Source organism: Aplidium turbinatum, chromosome 2 (genome assembly GCF_918807975.1).
Source record: "Aplidium turbinatum chromosome 2, kaAplTurb1.1, whole genome shotgun sequence".
Lineage (NCBI taxonomy): Eukaryota > Metazoa > Chordata > Ascidiacea > Aplousobranchia > Polyclinidae > Aplidium > Aplidium turbinatum.
This window is the reverse complement of record NC_137473.1, coordinates 18220684-18232947: the sequence shown is the minus strand read 5'-3', so window position 1 is coordinate 18232947 and position 12264 is coordinate 18220684. Positions and strand designations below refer to the sequence as shown.

General features: G+C 37.3%; 1 protein-coding gene across 1 annotated transcript; it reads left to right on the top strand.

Annotated features, from left to right (window-relative positions):
• The first annotated feature begins 549 nt into the window (after nucleotides 1–549).
• On the top strand, nucleotides 550–11902 carry LOC145765488 (uncharacterized). Its single transcript, XM_082577317.1, has 10 exons — nucleotides 550–673; nucleotides 1305–1427; nucleotides 5279–5442; nucleotides 6131–6227; nucleotides 6635–6726; nucleotides 7468–7595; nucleotides 8219–8371; nucleotides 9839–10045; nucleotides 10652–10844; nucleotides 11648–11902. The coding sequence occupies exons 1-10, from the start codon at nucleotides 617–619 to the stop codon at nucleotides 11808–11810; spliced, it is 1377 nt and encodes a 458-aa protein (XP_082433443.1). The 5' UTR covers nucleotides 550–616; the 3' UTR covers nucleotides 11811–11902.
• Nucleotides 11903–12264: the final 362 nt, after the last annotated feature.

Below are 12264 nucleotides of genomic sequence, written 5' to 3'. Positions count from 1 at the left end.
TTCGTATGAGCCTAATTTTTTTTTGAAAACAGAATAATTTAAAGCTTTGGTAGAGAGTTTGCTTTGTTGAACCATAGAAAAATAAAACATAGTAACTTTAGCGGGTTTAACATACTTTATTTCGCACAAAATATAACATAATTAAATAAAATAAACTCAAACGTTTTCGACACGTACGTGTGTCCTCATCAGGAATTAAATCTGCTATACATAAAATGAAAAATCGTAAGATAAATTTGACTATGCACAGAATAATTTGTAAACTAATCCAATTTTATATTGGCACTGCAAACACGCAAATTCTGTTTTGGCTTTTTTTTTTATAAAGGTAGCCTATCTGCTTGAATCAGTTGTTGACGTATGAGATATTTTTCTCTGAACGCTTAGAGTCAATTTTAAAAGAATTAGCCTATGCTTTATCATACTTTTTTTGAGTTGGCTTCTAAAATAAAAAACTGAACTTGATAAACTAATAATTCAAAACAAATGAACAGACAGTTTGAGCTGAAAATTATTTATAAACTTATCTTTGTCAAACTTTTAAGAACTGTCATTTTGTATGTAAATTACAAATATTGACTTTAAAAAAATTTCCAAATACATACAACATCAAAAAATGCAGGAGGAGTTTGAACTTATTGCTGACAATCCTACTTCTTTTCGAAATGAAAAGGTAAGATATCTTGACTTTATGAAAAGAGTTTTTTTGTGACTCCATGATGAAGCTTGCTATAGCTGCAGCATATTTGTAGTAGACCCGTAACCGATGTTAAACAAAGCTACAGGAAATAATTTTAAATAAAAAGGGTTTGGTTGGTTTGCTGTATCCTCGGACTGAAAAATTCTCTGAAAGGTTATTGCTGGCAGTTTTGCATACCTGTAAAAGTTTTGAACCACTGACGCAGGGCCCGTAACCGAAATAAACAGAACGAAGTTTTCTTTTGTTGAAGCTTATAAACTATTTCTCAAGTTCACACCATGAGGTGCGAACCAACGCTGCGTGATCTTGAGGTATTTTTTGTTCACAAAGTCGGCACTTAACTCAACAATCGGGGCGGACAATGTTGAATGTGCATGTAGCCTATTCGTTTGTGATGTGACAATGTCCCAGTCTGAGTTATTTATAGGGTCTTTGATGTAAATTATGCCTCTGAAATAAATGACAATGCATCGATATTTTATAATGGAGCCAAACTAACAAAGAAAAATAAAGCTAACTTAATCTAAAGTAAGCCATTTATACTGTGCAACGTGTTATTAATAGACATATGGTAACGCATTCTCCTACTGCACCTCTTTTGCAGAAAACTGATGCTGCTCTTTCAAAGTCTGGATTAACAGTTGCAACATCTGTGCTTTTTATCACGGGTGAGATGACAGGAAGCGGGGTGCTGGCACTTCCTAAAGCTGTTAGGGATGCAGGATGGGTAAGCAAATTGCTGCTTAAGAGCAGGTTTATCATTTAATGTGATGTAGGCTACTTTTCCACGCTTGACTGAGTTAAGTAGTAACTATAACGTATTCACTTACCGCACTACGCAATCCGTACTAGAGATGCAGCGAACCCAAAATTTTTATCCGCACACCGCACCGCAACTGACTCATCTATCCGCGCACCGCACCGCACACCGCAATTTATCTGGAACTTTGACACTGCACCGCACCGCACACCGCAAATTACAAAATTAAAAGAAAATATTTTAACGAGTTATTGTTTAGAAAGTCAATTGTAGGAAAAAGCATCCATGGCATATAACTGGTAACCTAGTACCAATACAGTTGTGCACTAATTGGCCAGGCTAACCAGATCATATTCTCTTATCAGCAATGCATCTAAGTTCTAAGACATAATACAAACTAAGACAAATAGAATGTTCCTGGATCCAGTATCAGGACTTTTGAACACTTTTTGTAAGCAATAATGCAATTATAATGCCAGTGGCTATATGAACTACACACACAAGAGTAAAACTTATAGCCTGAACTCACTGGGCTAACTGATATAGTAAATAATGCGGTAGTTGCGCTAGGCCTATAGCCTGGTAACTGAGCTTATCAGCTAGGCTACTAACCAAAAACATTCGTACAGCTTCCCTGACAAGCAAGCCCTAAAACCCTGTCAACTGCAAGCCATTTGCAATTTGCATTTGCATAGCTTTCCATCTTAGGGTTTCCGAAGGGAAAAATAACTGATCCGTGTTTCCAATTTAAATTTGAAGTTTCATAGCTGATTCTTGAAAAGTTGAAAGTTTACGTTTACGAAAGTTCAATTTCTTGAAAGTTTACGTTTACGAAAAATTAATTTCTTGAAAGTTTACGCGGCAAGCGGCGCGGCGCGGCTTTGTCATTTCAACCTTCCACGCGGCGCGGCGCGGCACGCGGCGAAAAAGTCAAAAGCGGCCGCGTACGCGGCGCGGCGCGGCGCGGCTTGCATCACTAATCCGTACTAACCATTCGTGCCTTGCCTTTGTATGGCGTTACATCTAGATTCTAGTCTGTAGTAGACATGAATCGCTATCAATGCTTGGTAGGCCTAATGCAGACAGCTTCAATGCAGTATTGAATTGCGTAGAAGTAAGTTGAAACGAAAGCATCGTATTCCAACTAATATGGTAGCGTGACGTAACACCACGTTTAAACTAACGTTCTGACGACATAATTCTGTTTCTTAAATTCTACGTTTTAGTCAACGTCATAAAGAAACGTGCAAACCGACTTTTTAAAGATATTTTTTACTTGTGTAAATAATTAAAGCTAGCCTACCTGGCACTCTGGCAGAACAGCTTTCTTGCAGCTTTCCATGTTGTTATAAACCTACCGTACCGGCAGGGACGTTGACAGGATTTCTCGGGACCGGTACCAATTTATTTTCGGGCCTCCTTCATTGACAATGTTATGAATATAAAGGTTGTGTACAAACTTTTATTGATGTCGTTTAAGCATGGTCATTTAACAAATCTTGCGCAATCTTAAAACTTTTTGAGTCGCAAAACTTACTATTTACCACATAGCGCTAGAGCAGTGCTACTCAAACGCCGGTACGCGTACCGGTGCCGGTACGCGAGCACTTGGCTGCTGGTACGTGGTCAGTTAGGAGAAATTGTAAATTGAGTAATTTGTTTTATGTTGATCAGAACGTCTATATAATAATTTTTAGGCAACGATAATGTTCAATCTGCTTTCCCAGCTATAGACTGTTTGGTGGCCCGCTACTACGACGACTTCCAGTTTCGTCACAAAGAAATATTATTTTGTAATTGTTATCCATTATTTCAACAAAGTATCGCAATGTTCGATGATCATCCTTTTTGTGTGTTTGTGCTGTGTCCACGTGCTTGACTATACATGCAGCGTCCAGTAACGAGTAGAGAAGTGAGAGGCTAAATCGATCGGCCACACTCTGACTTCAAAATATCAGATGATTGTAGTGAGTTGAGCATGTTTTTACATAGATTTTTGGATGCTATAAACCATGAAGCTATAAACCTTGAAATGAATGGATTCGAAACCCATTTGCACCAACTGTAAACGTAGAAGATTTAAATATAAGTGTCGATTTAAAAGATAAATTATTGGATCTATCTGCTGATGAAGGTTTGCAAAAATCTTTTGAAACAAACTCCTTTGCAAGCTTCTGGGTCAAAGTAAAAGCAGAATATCCGAGACTGTGTACCATGACTATTAAAACACTGCTTCCATTCCCTTCTACATATCTATGTGAAGCCGGCTTTTCTACCAGGAGCTGTTTAAAGGGAAAACACAGAAACGCGTTGGATATCCATGCTCCTCTTCGAGTAGCATTGTCTTCCATAGCAAGCACACACTTCGCATCAAAATTCGAAAGACCATAAAAGTGTTCTTTTGTGTTGGCCTATTTGGTACAAAAGTAATAATGACTTTGCTCTTGTCTTTTTTTCGCAAACTGACCGGGACACCAAGTGATGGAAGGTGCTCAGCCGGTACACGGCATAAAAAAGTTTGAGTAGCACTGCGCTAGAGTATTACTTCCCAATTCCATTGATGTTTCACTGGTCATTCTAGGCTCACCAGAAGAGAATTTACAGCACTGCAGACAGTTAGAAAGTTTTCAGTTTGATTTGGGAAAGGTGTTTGGGTCTAGGTCAAACATTTGCTGATTGCTGCAATCTGAAAAGCGGTTTTGATCTAATTTGTAGTGCAGAAATAGGAATAGCAATCTTCTTACCTGTGTCATTTCAGTTTTTGAGTTTGAACAAATATTAGCCTGTTTATTTTGAAATTTGTGTTTCGGGTAATATTCGTGGTTAGGGAAATCACCAGGCTTGTCCATGGGAATGGGGTTCCCACGGGAATCCCATGGGAAATTAATACGATATGTTATGCTTGAATTGCTTTCATAGTTTACTTCACAATCATACAACACTCAAGTCCGAAAGCCATGTGGCCTGGTGTAAGGTGCTGCAGTCTGACAGACAGTTCGAGGTTTTGGAGGTTGTAGACATAAGCAGTGGCGTATCCTGGTTGATTTTCGTAGGCATGCAATGTAGGGAGGGTTATAGCCAATGTAAGGGGGTGTGGGGGCATGCTCCCCCAGGAGAATTTTGCAAATTTGCCATAGGTTTTATAGCTTTTCTTGAAATCTGAGCTTTACTTAGCTGATAATTGTTTGAGCTGTTTTGCAAAAAATGAGGTTTGAAAGACATCATGAATCCAATGTCTTAATTTTATATGTCTTGTTAAACATTCAATACCAGTTAGGCTAAAGCTTTTGCAATGCAATACAACGACTACCAGTTTAAAGTTACATTGGACTTAAATTTCGTTTTTAGTACACATTGGACTTAAATTTCCATAAATTTAATAACATTTATTGAATTGTATTTTGATGGGAATCCCATGGGATGGAATGGGACGGGACAGGCATGAATTGCTATGGGATGGGATGGGACAGAAAAAAATGTCCCATGGACAAGCCTGGAAATCACTATACTAAACTAAATTCTTATTTTACAGTTTAGTGGCTGAAGTGGCTATTTTACCACCTGAAAGCTGAAGTGGGCCCGGTACCCAGAAGGAGGCCCGGTACTTTACCATCTGACGGCTGAAATGACTGTTTTAACCTCTGATAGCAACTCCTTTAGATCTGATTATATTAAGATCTTGATAATGTTTGAGGTAGCCTACGCTGTATAGTTGCTGCGAGAAAATACGCTTTGATAAAATACCTTAGCTACTGCAGGCGAAATTGGAGCACGGTATTTTACCAAAGCTTTTAGAATGTTGTATTATTTTTGTATAGATCGGTTTGTTTCTCATCTTTGTCTGCGCTGCAATTTCGTCTTTTACGGGTACAGTGCTGGGCCGCTGCTGGACAATGGTCAGAGAAAATAACCCAAGAAGAACTCGACAATGCGCCGACCCTTACCCGACCATAGCGGAATATGCCTTTGGATATCCTGGAAAGTAAGTTTCCTGGCAAGTATCAACAAACCAATGAAAAACACAATTGAATCGCACATCCTACAACAAGTGTCTTGGAGAACACAGCAAAGTAAACATCTCCATAAAATCGAAATAAAATCAAAAAGATGGTCTTTAACAAAGAATAAGAATAAATTTATACACATCATGCACTAATAATAATCATCATTCATCGACTATATTTAGCTTTCATCAATAGTTTTTAATCGTTTTTTAGTCTAAAGCACATTCCTATCCCATCAAAAACAACGCTTTACGACATACTAACCACTCCAAAACATTATTAAATGATGCTTTGTCACCATTTTTCAAACAGCCGTAAAATATACAATATAACCTACAGTCAATAAAACCAGTCATGTTGCGTAAATTAGGCTATATGTATAATTTAGATATAGCGTTCACCACCGGGAAGACCGTTTTCTCAATAACCTATGCGTGGTTGAAAAGAAATCAAACCAGAAAAAATAAAAAAGTAAGTTTACTCGCAAAAAATACTGAAATCATTTAGATAGCAAGTATTTTCTACAACTGAGAAACTGGGAAGGTTAAATATATAGCCTGCAGAAACTATAGTTGACGCAATAACCGTCTACGCAACAAAAGCAAGATAAGACCTAGCTGAATAACTACGGTACCAATTTAAACAACCCTACTTTTCTGTTTACAGGATTATAGTAAACATCTCCGTGTACTTCACGTTGTTTGGAGTGTGTGTTGTCCTGCTTCTTATTGCGTCAGGAAACGTACAAAATTTACTGCAGCAGGTGAATTGCAAACGGAGTTTGTATGGGATCATGTTTTATACCCAAACATACGAGTGGAATAATCGTAATTGTAATTGCACAATGAAAAAAATATTTGTAGTCGAATAGCCTACTGACGTTTTAAATGAACGCACTTGAAACAATCGGAAAATGGGCAAGTAGGCTTATTTGAATTGTTAAAGAAAAAAACTATTTTTGTCCCACTGGTCTCATAAGTGATTCTCCACAACTCACCAATGTCAGTAGCTCTAGCTTCCTGTACATTATATTTGATTTTGCAGTAACTTTTGTGTGCCATACGGGAGTCTTTCAATTTTGAATTGATTTACAGCAGGTGCATAGCCTATGTTTGGAAATATTGTCCGCCACTATAACTTGTAGGCCTACTATTGCTTTGTTGTTTACAGATAAACGTTGATATCTCGTTATGTTATTGGCTGATGATCATTGGTGGAGTATTATCTCCGTTCTGCTGGTTGAAAAGTCCCAAAGATTTCTGGTAATAAAATAATAGCCACAAGCATACTGCATACAAAACCAACCTTGACTGCTTAAAAGGTTTTGATAGTTTGAAAGCATTAGTAGCCCCTAGCCCTAGATTACGCCTACAAGAATTCTCTTGAAAACGTTACACAAATTTTGTTATTTACCTCAGTTTAACTTTCTTATTCATCGAATAAGCATTGTAACTAAATCTGAAATAGATGTTTGCTTTTGTTTACTTTCAAGAATTTCAATATACCGGTAGACAGAGGTGTACGTAGATATACGCCGTAGACTTGCGGCGTAGACTTTTTGCTTACGCTAACGCTTACGGCCACATTTTTTTGGATAATTGTTGCTTGAGGCTACGCCGTAAAGTTTTCGCGTTTTTTAGCGCACCGCTGCGCTGCAGTTGAAAGAATGTTTTCAATGGGCAAAGACATATTGAAACCAAAACGCAGCAAAATGTCAGATGAACACTTTCAGATGCTTGTGTTTCTTCGTGGAAATTCAAAATGAAACATGTTTGTTTCGAGTGGTTTATACCGTGTGAATGTTTGGCACCTAGCAAACAAAATTAGTTTACGCTAGTGTATGCGTGGCGCTGGCGCCGCCAACTTTTTTTACAAGTTACGTTGACGCATACGGCGTATGGTTTTTCGAACGTTTGCGTTTACGCTGACGACGTCAATATTTTTTGCATACGCGTACATCACTGCCGGTAGGCCTACTTTAACTCACTATTTTCGTTTTGCAGGCCAATAGCGTTGTTGGCCACTCTGACAACTGCAATAGCTTGTGTTTTAATATTTATTCAAGCAATAATGGATATAGACAGAGCTCGCAACGAAACGATATTTTACCTGCAACAAGTACAAGCTGGAGGTATTAGCAATAGCTGCCCTTATAACTAAGCTAGGCCTACTGCTAAAGATATTTGCATTGAAGACAGTAGTAACTTTATGTGAAGTTATCATTAAGCTTACATAGAGAGATCTTATAAATAATAAAGCCTACTACATATAGAGATCATGAGTTGACATTTGGTATTTTGATGTGACACAGTTGGTTAAAGAGCATTTACTGAAATTACGTTGCTGGGCTGCTCATCATTTTTATCCCCCAAACTTATACTTTTCTTGAAGTGTTTTGTGATGCAACTCTGCAAAACTTTTGTTTTCACTCTTTTTTGCACCAAAAGCTTTGATCACGTTGCAGCCTAAAAACATTTTGAGATAGCCTACTGGGACTTGGGAGTGATATCAAACCAGCCTACTTTGCCAGAGACTTGACGATTTTATCTTGATTTAGTAGCCCGAACTATTTTACACTATAGGCTACTCTATAGAATAGCCTATGCATGCCTTAATTAGGTTACCACAGAAAGGTGCAGTAAAAACTTTTTCTTGCAGTTGCAACATAAATTTATGTATGGAAAGTGGCACTTTTCACAGTCCAAGGACGACATAACTTGCATAATGTTGTTGACATACCTTTTAAAAACGCAGAAGTGGAGCCTTTTGTCCGTGGATTTGAAACTTTCTTTTTAACATTTGGTGTCATTCTTTTCTGCTTTGGTGGAATGGCTGCTTTTCCTACTATCCAAGCAGATATGAAAGAACCAAAGCAGTTTACTAAAGCCGTTCTTATCTCTATGTCATGTAAGTGCAATACAACTTATTAGTTATGCTATGGTAGCCTACTAAGAAAAACAGGATGACCAAAATCCAGGGGCGTATCCTCAATGGAAGCAAGGGAAGCATTGCTTCCCCTGTCAAAATTGAAAAAAGAGAAGCTGATATTTTTCAGTAAAACGATTTCGTAATTTCTTTACCTAAATGCGATTTAGAACGGTTTTTAACTCATGCCCCCCGTATGATTTTGAACTCGGTTTTAATTTTAAAAAAGTTGGAAGCCAACGGAAGCGAAGATTCGTATTGCATCCGTTGCTCTCGTTTTTGCAATAAGAAGAAACAAGTTTGAAAGAAAGGAAAAAAGCAGCGCAAAGTTTTCGCAATTTACGTTTCTTTTAACTAATCGCTGGAAGCGATTTAAAAATTGCTTCCAGTCGCGGAGTTGCCAGATTAGCCAAATTCCGCGAATTAGTTTTTTTTTAAATAACTTTTCAAAATGCATGATAATCAATATTTTTCTAATATTGTAACCTTACCAGATGAAACCATATTCAACATTGTTCAATACATGTTCTATACTTGTTTAATACTCGTAATGTGGCGGATCAAAACTCATCCGCTACTTTTATAGGCTAACTTGCTATTTTTTGGGCTACTTTCAGAATTATTTTTGCTACAATTTATTAAAATCCACTACAAGTTATAAAATATATATGTAAATTTTATTATTTTTGATAGAAACAGGTAAATATATCCATTTGGCCTTTTTTGTCTAATATTTTCCTTGTTTTGGCCTTTTCTTTGTATTATTTTGGCTTTAAGACTTTTTCATAGTCTGGCAACTCTGCTCTGTTGGATGTTATGCCAGTGAGCTGTGTAATGAGAAAATCTAGGGCACTGTTATGGTTATAATATCGGCCTTGTAAGCAAAAGTTTGAGCCAAATGTTGGCTTTACACTGTTATCCTGGCTGGATAGACTTTGGAATAAGACAGGATATGTGAGGTCTAAGCTAGACTTGACTTTGTAGCTGAGTTTTTGGTGTTCTCTAATTATAGTCGCATTTTTGCCCTTTGCCCGTTCGTGTGTAAGAGCTACCTTTAATAAGTTAATAGCTGTTTATCTGCTAATAAATTTCATACAAAAATTACCCTAAAAGTGTTTCCAGAAAGCAGTATAATTCATTATTTGAGTGTAATTTTGCAAAAATTTTCCGGGGGAGGATGCCCCCGGACCCCCCTAGAAAACACGTGCCTTCGACACGCTCTATTCCCTCACGAGTTTTATTGCTTCCCTTGCTCAACCAACCAGGATACGCCACTGCCAAAATCCCAAACAACAATAACTAGCTATTGGAAACTAAGAGTTAATCAGACGCTTTCACTATTTAACTTCGCAGCAGATAATTTCAATTGCTGGTTGTTTGCTAATAGTCTACTCAAAAATAGTTTAAACGTTGGATGTTGAAATTCCTAAATGTTTCTTAAAACTCCAGGCATTTTGTTGATGTACGTTCCTATCGCATGTGTGGGATTTGGAGTTTATGGTGACTTGGTTGCTGATAATGTATTTCGTTCTTTGACGCATGGTCCATTTGAAGCTTCATCTAGTATACTTATTACGCTGCATCTCATTTTTGCTTATATCATTCTTCAAAATCCACTGAGTCAAGTTCTTGAAAAACCGCTCAATCTCCCAAATAGTAAGTTTTTGTCCTGTTTCCTTGATATTCAATAAATAGTTACTGTAGTATAATCTCATGTATAATCTAACTTTTAGCAAATGTAAAACAATGTCAAGACTGTGTTGATTGGCGTCTGCTAAAAATTATGTGCTGGCATTGCGGTATGATTTCCCCTACTATGCGACCGCCTTGGGGTAGACTCGATTAGCAACGTTTTGCAAGGATTGCCTATGGTTGCTTGATATAACCTGATGGAATTTTCTAAAAAAAGTTGATGAAGCAGTTCAGCGTTTGAAAGCATTCCAGGTAATTGCAACATGTGCTTAAAAGTTTGAAAAGATGCTGGGCAACTTTGGAAATTTTGATGCCATTTTTTAAAACTTCATTGAGAGAGAATGTTGCTTAAATAAAAAAAATATCCTAAATCGTAGGCCAATGTCGTATTGGATGTAACGATACTTCTGATCAGATGTGCAAAACTGATGGGATTTTTAAAATCATTGCTCCTAAAAAAAACAAAGCCATTTCAAACTTCAAGTCTTCAAAAAATAGTTGTAGGTTACCCAATTAATCTAAAGTGCTGTTTCAAATCGTGTATTATTTGATTGAACAACCTTTTGGCAGAATTTGGATGGAAACGGGTATTGGTCCGCACCAGCATCACTATTGCTGTCATATTCACGGCTGAGAGTTGCCCCAGATTTGGCCATATATTGGCCCTTGTTGGCGGAAGCGCTATAACTTTGAATACTTTCGTGTTTCCGTCGTTATTTTATTGCAAGCTATGCAAAAGTCATGGAAGAAATTGGATTGGCGCGTGAGTTCAAGTTCCTTCTATTCAGTGTTGCAACACCCAGAAAAGTTGCAGTTAAAATGACATTAACCTGTTATTACAGCTAGCTTGATTGCCGGGATAATGGCTACCTAAGAATAGCTAAAGTTGTATCCTTTTTTTTGAGTAAAGGGGGAGAGGGGGGTGTTATTTTCCAAAACTTTTAAAATTCACCCTACGCTACAATCTTTTCATGCAACAAGGTTTTCTATCTAAATTTTTTGTGTAATCTGCTTGATATTTTCACCCAGCCTACTCAGATCTACCACCTTCTCAAAAGTTTCCCTTTTTACCCTAGAAATCCATGTTTATCGCGATTTTCGCAAATTTTCCACTCTTTAGCATGTTGTGATTAGTCCTGAACATGTTTGTGATAAGTCAATTGACACAATAGCCGTATTTAAATAAAATAAATAATATAGAATTAAAATAGGCTTGGCCTACGCCTCATTGTAGGCTATTTTTTATTTAAAGCTATTTACAAGGTTCGTTCAAATGGTCAGATTTTTTCTAATACAACATCTATACACAATAAATAGCTAACATTTAATAAAACGTAAGCAGAACTATTTACATGTTGATTGATTGAATTTTTATCGTCGAAATGGGAAAGCGTCTTTGAGAGCTTAATCCTGGCAGTTTCGCATAGGCTACTTGTACGTAGAGGCTTTGAACCACAGACGCAAGGCCTGGTCACCGAGATGTTGTGGGCTGTTATTTAAACTACACACTTTATTAAACACGTTTTCATGCAAAAAGATGAGAAGAGTCATGTTTTATTGTTACAGAAAAATACCGAAGTGGGAGATTCCATTTCACATTGTAATTGTCATCATCGGCATTTTCGGAGGAGTCTCTGCTACTTACTCTGCTATCAGCGGTATCACTAACCCCAAGGCGTTTGTTCCTCCTTGCTACATCAACATTTCGGCTGCTTCAGACTTTGCATAAAAATTGCTACAAGGAAAAGCAATGATTATGACAGTCACTGCAAGGAAAGGAGCATTTTTAGTGCCAAATCTTGGTTTTTAAATCTAGTCCATTACAGCTTTAACAAAATAGCTCTTTGCCTGCTTTTTCTTGTAAACTTTCTTTGTAGCTTTCGCTTTGAAAGCTCCGTCTAGAAAAGAGGCTAGGAGCTTTAGCCTAATTGATTTTATGAAGCAATACATTTAAAAAATCTATCATGGCCTAGACTACAGGCCAACATTAAAATAAAATCTCAATATTTTTTTGTCAGGATAGAAGAACATGCGATAATGTGACTATCGTTTCATTACTTCAATGAGAAAGTCTCTGAAAGGTAATTCCTGGCAGTTTCGCATATTTGCAGAGCTTTGAACCAATGATGCAGGCCCGGTAACTGAAATTGACAGAGTGAAGTTTCCGATTGTCCAAGTGTTGC

Coding starts and splice junctions, on each gene's coding strand:
- LOC145765488 (XM_082577317.1), top strand. CDS start 617: ATGCAGGAGGAGTTTGAACTTATTGCTGACAATCCTACTTCTTTTCGA. Junction 1,428..5,278: donor CTGTTAGGGATGCAGGATGG/GTAAGCAAATTG, acceptor ATTTTTGTATAG/ATCGGTTTGTTTCTCATCTT. Junction 6,228..6,634: donor TACAAAATTTACTGCAGCAG/GTGAATTGCAAA, acceptor TGTTGTTTACAG/ATAAACGTTGATATCTCGTT.